The 9,534-nt window shown below is 44.9% G+C and overlaps 1 protein-coding gene across 2 annotated transcripts in view; it reads right to left on the bottom strand.

The window, feature by feature from the left end:
- The window catches only part of PIEZO2 (piezo type mechanosensitive ion channel component 2), a 460,236-nt gene that overhangs the window by 17,415 nt on the left and 433,287 nt on the right, over positions 1-9,534 (bottom strand). For both annotated transcript variants that reach the window (XM_023228479.2, XM_026456028.1), the window contains 4 exons: positions 6,917-7,169; positions 5,976-6,108; positions 4,309-4,456; positions 3,994-4,208 (listed from right to left, as the gene is read on the bottom strand). In XM_023228479.2, the coding sequence (XP_023084247.1) occupies positions 3,994-4,208; positions 4,309-4,456; positions 5,976-6,108; positions 6,917-7,169 (749 nt within the window). The remainder of the gene's footprint in view (positions 1-3,993; positions 4,209-4,308; positions 4,457-5,975; positions 6,109-6,916; positions 7,170-9,534) is intronic.

Here is a 9,534-nt window from a genome sequence, read left to right as displayed (position 1 = left end):
TTCCTTCCTTCCTTCCTTCCTTCCTTCCTTCCTTCCTTCCTTCCTTCTTTCCTTCTCTTTCTTTCTCTGTCTCTTGCCCACATCCCCATGGAGATACCTAATGGTTCCAGCACCATTTGCATTTGTTGAAAAGACTGTTCTATCTTCACTGGATGGCTTTTGCACTTTCCCTACATCAGCTGAATTGGGACTGTGGGTCTACTACTTCCGGACTCTGTTGTGTTCCACTGTTCTGTTCGCCTGAATCTTGAGGCTACACCTCACTGCTTGATCATTACAGCTTTATAATAGTGCTTGAGGTCAGGAAGAATAAGTGCTCCAATACTGTTCTTTTCCAAAGTTATTTCAGTTCTTTGAGATCTTCTGCAATCCCATATGAATTTTTATCAGCTTACCAAATTCTACCAAAAAATCTTGCTGGAATTTTGATGTGCAGTGCAGTCAATCTATAGATCAATTTGGGGAGAAATTGCATCTCCCAAAATTCATGAGAAATTCACAAGTATTTTGATGCATGAACTGAAGTCTTCTTGATTTGTTTAGGCCTTCTTTAATTTCTCTCAGCCATGCCTTTTATGTTTTCATTGTAAAAATCTTGTACGTTTTATCATATTTATCGGTAAATACGATAGTTTTTCGTATTTTCAGTGGTATTGTAAATGATATTCTTAAAAATTCAAATTATTGAGCATTTATTGCTTGCATATAAAAGTACAATTGAGTTTTGTATGTTTGTTTTGTATCCACAACCTTCATTTATAAATTCTGACAGCCTTATTGTAGATTCCACCGGATCTTCTATATAGATTGTCATATCTGCTGCATGGTTTTACTTCTCGCTTTCCAATCTGGATTTTGTGTGTGTGTGTGTGTGTGTGTGTGTGTGTGTGTGTGACTGAGTCTCACTCTGTCGCCCAGGCTGGAGTGCAGCGGCGCGATCTCAGCTCACTGCACCTTCTGCCTCCAGGGTTCAAGCGATTCTCCTGCCTCAGCCTCCTGAGTAGCTAGGTAGCTGGGACTATAGGTGCGCAGCACCACATATGGCTTTTTTTTTCTTTTTTTTTGTAGAGATGGGGTTTTACCATATTGGCCAAGCTGGTTTGGTCTCTAACTCCTGACCTTGTGATCCTCCTGGCCCAGCCTCCCAAATGCTGGGATTACAGGCTTGAGTCAACGTGCCCAACCCAATCTGGATGTCTTTTATTTTTACTTATTTTGCTGGCCTGGGATTAGGATCTAGTATCACCATTCACTGGCTGAATGACTTTGGGGAGATCACTTTTCTTTCTGGGGCGTATCTATCTTAATCTGCAAAATTAGATAATAGGCTTGGAAAGCATTTTAAGATGTCTTTCTTCTCCGAAATTAACAGTTTCTGTGAGGGTTGGTGAAGAAAGCCGACATGATGTTGTTAAACAACAGAAAAAGTATTTAAGTTCATCATTCAGATACTTCAGGTGTTGAATTTGGTTTATTTCTCTGATTTAAGAGGGCCAGATATAATTAAATATTTGTACTGAAAAATATATTTTATGTATACTATTTTAAATACCAACAAATAATATTCACAAAACTCTCCTGAAAAAAATTATAATATTTGTACAAGCAGTGGCCTTCATCTGAATTATTATTACAGCCTGGGCTATATTTAATCTCCCAGTATATGGGGTGGAATGGAGAACTTATTGGGCTATTGTGTATCCGCTGGGTAACAATCCTTTATTTATTTACTTCTACTATAGACTCAGGAAAAAGTATCCCAATTCTACTTTCCTTTAAAAATATCTGCATTGTCACCATTTGTTATTGTAAAGCAGTAATTCTTATACTGAAATCGAAGGGTCAGAACCTATACATTCAGACAAAAGCAGCCATTAGGCTCTGGCTACTGTTAGAAACAATTTGGATTTTCTTAATAGAAATTACACTTGAACTGGTTTATTTATAAGCCACATACGTAAAATCCATTTTTTTCATTACTTTCTATTCATACTTCCCAAATGATATCAGCCTGCCTGTTTGATAATGTTATTCATAAGACTTGGCTACAAATGACTCGGAGGTGTGATCAAAAGGTCAAATTTACTGTTAAGTATGAAGGCTTTTCAGAGATACTTGAGGATGTTTAAAATAGTACATCACTGACCGGGCACGGTGGCTCATGCCTGCAATCCCAGCACTTTGGGAGGCCCAGGCAGGAGGACTGCTTGAGGCCAGGCCTTTGAGACCAGCCTGGGTAACATAGTGAGTGAGACCTCATCTCTACAAAAAATGAAAATAAAAAATAGGCCGGGCGCGGTGGCTCAAGCCTGTAATCCCAGCACTTTGGGAGGCCGAGACGGGCGGATCACGAGGTCAGCAGATCGAGATCATCCTGGCTACCATGGTGAAACCCCGTCTCTATTAAAAAATACAAAAAACTAGCCGGGCGAGGTGGCGGCGCCTGTAGTCCCAGCTACTTGGGAGGCTGAGGCAGGAGAATGACGTGAACCCGGGAGGCGGAGCTTGCAGTGAGCTGAGATCTGGCCACTGCACTCCAGCCTGGGCGACAGAGCGAGACTCTGTCTCAAAAAAAAAAAAAAAGAAAAGAAAAGAAAAGAAAAGAAAAAATAGTCAGGAGTGGCGACGTGCACCTGTATCCCCAGCTAGTCTGGAGGCTGAGGTGGGAGGATTGCTTGAGCCTAGGAGTTCAAAGTTGCAATGAGCTATGATCACGTCACTGCCCTCTAGCCTGGGAGACAGAGTGAAATTTTGTCCCTAAAACAATAAATAAATAATTAAAAAAAAAAAAAAAAGCTAGCATGTCGTAATCTGGGAGCACAGTTCCAGAGGAGACTTTCAGAGCCACAGCAGATGACGGCAACTTCACTGGATTAGGTACGTGGCTCCGCAGGCCAGCGACAAAGAGTTGTAGTTTGCTTGTGTACATAAATTCAGATATGCTTATTAAAAATTCCTATTCCTACTACATCATATGGACAGGGCCACATTCACCTTCTGCGGAGCCTTTTCTTTCGTAACCTGACAGAGCAGACACTTCCCATTTATAAAACTCCACTGTGTTTTTCTTTGCCGACCTGACCGGCTCGTGTGTTCATGCGTGAGCACCAACAGTCAGAAGCACCGTTTTGGTGCTGGAGGCGTGGGGTGGGAGACAGTCTATAGAGAGGTGTCATCTGAACAGAGATCTCGAGCGTAAGGGGAAGTAGACTTCGGGTCGGAGGCTGGGGAGAAGAGGGCTCAGAGGGAGCAGAGCCTGGAGATGCCAGGCTCACTGGGGAACTGTAGGTCAACACCCTTTCCTTAGGGTTCTAGGTGAGCGGAGCACAGGGGCCACTTTGAAGGATCTTACCAGCCCTTTGCTGACAGCTTCTGGCCGCCCTGACCAGCAGCACTAGTTGTATTAACAGCAGCAGAGTCCAGCAGGATGGGTCCGCCTGCTTCTCTTACCATGAGCTGAGACTCTGGTAGGTGCTTTCAAACCCCGCTGCAGTTAACCCCACCAGTCTCCTATGCGGAGACTATCATCTGCTCCCCGTCCCGCTCCCTCTACCTCTTCTTCTATCCATTAAGCAGCCTCCATTTGTTCATCTATTTCTTGCATGACTTAGTCTCGTGTCCTCTCCCCCTCTCAAAAATGTCCCCAAGACCACACTCCACTTGACCTCCACCTCTGCTAAGGTGGAGAGAGAAACACAGCACAAAGACCCTAGGTTTGCTCTGGTCATAAAGGCTGTCACCTTGCTTATTTATAGAAACCTTATTTCTAAAAATGTGGATAAAATCTAATGAAAATAGTTTTGAGGAATCAGTTCACACTTTGGGTTTGCATTGACTGTTGACCCAAACCTTTAGCTTTTCCTACCCGTAGTGCCGCTGTGCCAAGGCTCTGCCTGTGGCCGGCAGCTCTGCTGTGCAATGCATGTGAGTATCACCTCAGGAAACACAGCTGCGTGGAGGTGGGCTGGGGCCTGCGGCTTCTGAAGACCTTACCTCTCCGTCACACCCGGTAAGATGAAGAACATCCAGAAGTGAATTCCGAACACAAGGATGACCTGGAAGATGACCTTTCCCAGTACAGTCTTCCTGAGGTAGAGGGCTCGGTCCACCACCATGGTTCCAAACTGAATGAGGACCATCACCAGAAACGGCCCTGGGACCTGGTCCTCCGACAGCGAAGATGTGATGTCTGCAGCTGCTGAGTGTTTCTGGGGAAGAGACAAGCGCATGCCCAAGACAGGCCGTTCGCGGGAAGGAGCGCCATCGCCGTGGGGCAGGGCGGGTGCTGTGGCCTCTCCCCCAACCTACCCCGAAGGCCCAAAAGCCGAAGACAATGATGATGAAGTCCACAGTGTCAGCCAGGAACATGAGCACGTACACGTCAGTCACGGCGCTATAGTCCGGGTGGATGAGGTTGTAAAAGAACTGTTTGATGGGCACGTAGATCTGCAGCGTCCTGCCAAATGGAGACCCCCACGCCCAACCCGCTTGTTTCAGGAAGGGCAGGATGGCAGAAATGACCAGACACCGCCATCATGCCATTCCTCCGCAGTCCCCTTTCCAGTCAGGTCCCACCTTCCTCTCTCTGCCTCAGAAGAGTCCCGCTGAGGACGGCTCCTGTTCTAACGGAGAGCGTATACACGTTTACTGCCAAGATAGGTACTGCGGCCCTCTCTGCTGATGGCACCACAACCCTCTCCTCTTGCTTGAAGGATAATAGAACGGTATGATGCCCTGGGAACGAGGTGTTGGGTCTGTAGCCTGATTCAATGGCTCACTACCTGCAGGAACCATGAGCATGCTATGCAACCTCTGTGTTTAGTTTTCTCATCCGTAAAACTGGAGTGGTAAGAAGACCTGATGCCTAGGGCCAAGGTGGGAAGTAAAGGAGGGAATGCATGAGGGCGCTCACACTTGGAGTGCTTGGTCCGTGTGCGTCTGAATGTGCGATGTCCCTGCTCCTCCTGTTTTAGGGCCTGTGTCCATCATGGCTCCCACATACTGCCCTGGCCTCTTATCTGTGCCTTGTTCTGTGCCTCAGTGCAGTGTCCTGCTGGCTCTTGCTCCTCTGTCTAGCCTTTGCCCTATCTTTGCTCTGGGACCTGCCTTCAGTTCAATGCCACGTTCGGGTGCCACTGGCTCTCCTGCTCTCAGAGCCTCTGTTCAGGGCTCCACTCCCAGCTGGCAGTCCCAGTCCCATGCACCACTTCCATCCCCAGCAGGTGGAGGGACCTGTGTAGTTTGCTGGAGAACAGGTGTGTGACCACGGACAAAGCATTTCCCCACCATGCACTTCTGTCCCCTTCTCAGGGTAAAAGTGCAGCTCTAAGGCCCTTCCAGCATTGACACTGTAGTCCTCTCAGTCTGGCTGGACTTCCCCATGATAATGCCTAAGAGTACAATCCATGAGCCCTTGAAATGACCCATTTTCTCTGTTTGAATAGAAAAAGCATGTGCATACATACAATGGATATAAAATGAATCACGCCTACGGAAAAATGATTTTTAAAAACAAGACAAAAAGGGGTAATTTCATTCTGCCTTACACAGGTAACACTTGTGACATGAGAAGTTACTTCTCTGCTCTTTGCCCCTGGTTTATAGGAAATAATAAAGCCTAAAACTGTAAAATAAAGCTCAAGGCCGGGCGCGGTGGCTCAAGCCTGTAATCCCAGCACTTTGGGAGGCCGAGACGGGCGGATCACGAGGTCAGCAGATCGAGACCATCCTGGCTAACACGGTGGAACCCCGTCTCTACTAAAAAATACGAAAAATTAGCCGGGCGAGGTGGCGGGCGCCTGTAGTCCCAGCTACTCAGGAGGCTGAGGCAGGAGAATGGCGTAAACCCGGGAAGCGGAGCTTGCAGTGAGCTGAGATCCGGCCACTGCACTCCAGCCTGGGTGACAGAGCGAGACTCTGTCTCAAAAAAAAAAAAAAAAATAAAGCTCACATGCCAAATGTTCTCATGGACTCACTTCTTTATGGTAAAGGCCTTTGCTTTGATTAAATGTTCTTGAAGCTTTTCCATATAAAGTTCCCGTTTGCTTTTTTGCTTAATACTCAGAACGCTGCTTCCTTTTTGACTGCTGTTTCGGGTGCTTGTGCTGCCTAGAAATAAAAAGAGATCACAAGATGGATGGTGAAGCCTGGGGTCTGTTCGCCTAAATATTCCAGAAGCAGCCCTCAGAGCCCACACGGTGGGGGGATGGCTCGAGACTGTTTGGGAGGATGAGTATTCACGGATGCATTTGTGAACGATTACTGAGCCCTTTGGGATCTGTCCTCTCAACTCTGCTCCCACTGTAGGCCTGGGGGGTTTCACACCCCATGGGGGCTCTTTCCTGGACTGTTACGCAATCTTTGTTTCAGAAGGAAATACACTGAAAGGATAGTTTTTATTGTGGTAACTGGGGCACTAGGATGCAGGTGTTCCAGACAGGATGCCCCATGTCTGTTTTCCTATCATACTCGTTGTTTAGGAAATAAAAATTAATTATTAGACTAGGAAATAACCATAGTTTGGCTAAAAGTTCTCATCAATTACATCTACATATGTTTAAAAAATACATTACGATTAACAGCACTCTGGACACGCCCTGCGAATTTTTCGCATGTAACAAAAATTATCATGAGCCTGGTGTTTAATAGGTACAAGGCAGTGTGCCGGCCATTTTTCACAATTATCTGAAACCCTTGTCCTGAGATACAGTAAGGTGTTTTGGGTAATGGGGTGACACAGCTGAGGCGGGATTTGAACTCTGGTTTCTCTGATTTCAAAGCCCTTTTCTGTTTCACATAACGATGTCTGTCTCTTGATAGCACCCAATACACTCCCTTGCCCCAGACCCACACGCATGAGAAAAACAAGGCCACCCGGGGGCTAACTGCAGCCTAGATGTATTGTGTAGACAGATACCTGTCTGGGATCTGCTTGAAGAAAAGCTGGATCTCTGGGATGGCTCGGAGTGGCTGCTGGAGCGCTTCCTCCGGACAGCCGTCTGCTGCTCCGGGAAGGTCACATGCACTGACTCCACGGACGCGGCCAGGTTGATGGACTTGAGAGAATCCGAGGAGTCCCTCCTGCCATGACCGAGCGAGAGCTCATCATCTGATTCCTCCTTGTCCGTGCCACTTTCCGTCATGTCATCTTCATCCCACAAGCCGTGGCACTGAGAAAGCAGAGACAGGGACAAATGAGGCTACTATTTCAGGTGGAACCCTTGGTATTCTGTCTTACAAAACCTCATCCAACAAACTGTCCTTCAAGATTAGAAGAACAGGTGATAGGGTTTGGCTGTGTCCCCAGATCTCACCTTGAACTCCCAGGTGTGGTGGGAGAGACCCGGTGGGAGGTGATTGAATCAGGGGGCAGGTCTTCCCCGTGCTGTTCTCATGGGAGTGAATAAGTCTCACGAGATCTGATGGTTATAAAAGGGGGGTTTCCCTGAACAAGTTCTCCTCTCTTTGCCTGCCACAATCCAAGTAAGATGTGACTTGCTCCTCCTTGCCTTCCGCCATGATTGTGAGGCCTCCCCAGCCACGTGGAACTGTGAGTCCATTAAACCTCTTTCTTTTGTAAATTGCCCAGTCTCAGGTATGTCTTTATCAGCAGCATGAAAATAGACTAAGACACAAGAAAAGAAAGCTTGTCTAGAGCTTTATGAGGGTCCCAGTAGGGAAGAGATGTGTGGGTGTAGACAGTAAGATTTTAGCTGATAATTAAGATGGAGACAGATAGCTTTTGGCAGATGGACTGAGGATGAAATTATAGTGACTTGACTTACTGGACGGAAAGTCACCCTGATGACCTTGCTGCTGTCGGACGGAGCTCTCCCCTGAGCTCTTTGTCTGGCCATGCATTTGCTCCCCAAGACATTGCCCAGTCCTCTCTCTGACTCATATGTGGAGGACAAGAGCTCCACACCAATTTGTCAGAAATCAGTTGGTCAAAACCAACTCCGAGAATGATCAATGCACCACTCACTCAATTGACAGATGATTCTTTTTTTTTTTTTTGAGACAGAGTCTTGCTCTGTTGCCCAGGCTGTAGTGCAGTGGCACGTTCTCGGCTCACTGCAACCTCTACCTCCTGGGTTCACGCCATTCTCCCACCTCAGCCTCCCAAGTAGCTGGAAGTACAGGCGCCCACCACCTCACCTGGCTAGTTTTTTGTATTTTTTAGTAGAGACGGGGTTTCACCGTGTTAGCCAGGATGGTCTTGATCTCCTGACCTCGTGATCCACCAGTCTCGGCCTCCCAAAGTGCTGGGATTACAGGTGTGAGCCACCGCGCCCGGCCTGACAGATGATTCTTAAATATTTATTTGTAAATGTGTTCTTCTTAAACATATTCAGTGAACATTCTTATAAACCTAACAAACATTTTAGCTTTTCATAATGGGATTTTTCAGTTTATATGGATTTCCGTCCCATTATTTTAAGAGTTGTTTCCTCTTTGGCCAACATTCATATATTTAGATTATTTCACAACTTTCTTGTATGTTTACTTGTTTGCCAATTCTTCTAATTATTTATCAAATATACAGCAATTTGTATTAAATAGGATGGTTTCAAGCACTTTTGAAACCTCTGCAGTTTTAATTGTTTGGTTTTCGTGGGAACATTATATGAAAGATTTATTTTTTCAAAAGCTATGGGGTACCTTGTCTTCTTAAGAAAAGATTTATCATTCTGAAAAGTATTTTTATATCTTTAATTAAAATTTTAACATAATGCCATTACCTCAAATCTCATATACATTCATATATTTGAAATTTTCACAAAAAGAGTAAGAACATCAACAAGAAACACCAAGATTTTATATGTTTTAAATATAAAATTGCAGCAGTTAAGCCATTTGAACATTGATGAAAAGATAGTAAAAGTGCCTAAAGAGTTACAGTAATTTTAAATGATACAAAAGAATGCAAAGGTTGCAAGAGAATTCTGAAGTGGTCAAAATTATACCATCAAGTATTAAATACCGAAATTTAAAAAATGAATTTCTAAGACTGAAAAAACAAGGTTAATACATTTATTCATATGTTCATAATAAAAGTCAGTATACTGAATAAATTCAAGTAATTAATATACCCATCAAAAGAACGGTGGCTAACTGGTTTCCTTAGATACACGGCTTTAAAAAACCTGCCGCAACCCAACCACCCAGCTGAGGCTCCCTCCAAACTGAGGTCTCGGGTACTTTGCAAAGTGATGGAAGCTAGAGTGAGGAGGTTGACCAGAGTACACTCAGATGAAACCCAGTTTGAAATAGCTCACTGAGCTAGGGCAGAAGAAGTTAAACACACTGTTACATATCTATGTGTGCATGTATGTATATGTACGTGTATGTATTAACTTATGCCAAGCCTTGTTCTAAAAAGGATTCTAGGGACTAAGAAAGATACTCCTGGATAAAAGGAATTTACAATATTTTATATAAGACACAAGGTTAAGGTGAGAGAAGGAAAGTAAGGTTGTAACAAGAGGTACATTCATACATAAAATATATGCTATGCAATAATTTCTATTTATT

The sequence above is a fragment of the Piliocolobus tephrosceles genome, chromosome 18 (genome assembly GCF_002776525.5).
Source record: "Piliocolobus tephrosceles isolate RC106 chromosome 18, ASM277652v3, whole genome shotgun sequence".
Taxonomy (NCBI): Eukaryota; Metazoa; Chordata; class Mammalia; order Primates; family Cercopithecidae; genus Piliocolobus; species Piliocolobus tephrosceles.
The sequence above is the reverse complement of the archived record's forward strand: the minus strand, read 5'-3'. Positions and strand labels throughout refer to the sequence as shown.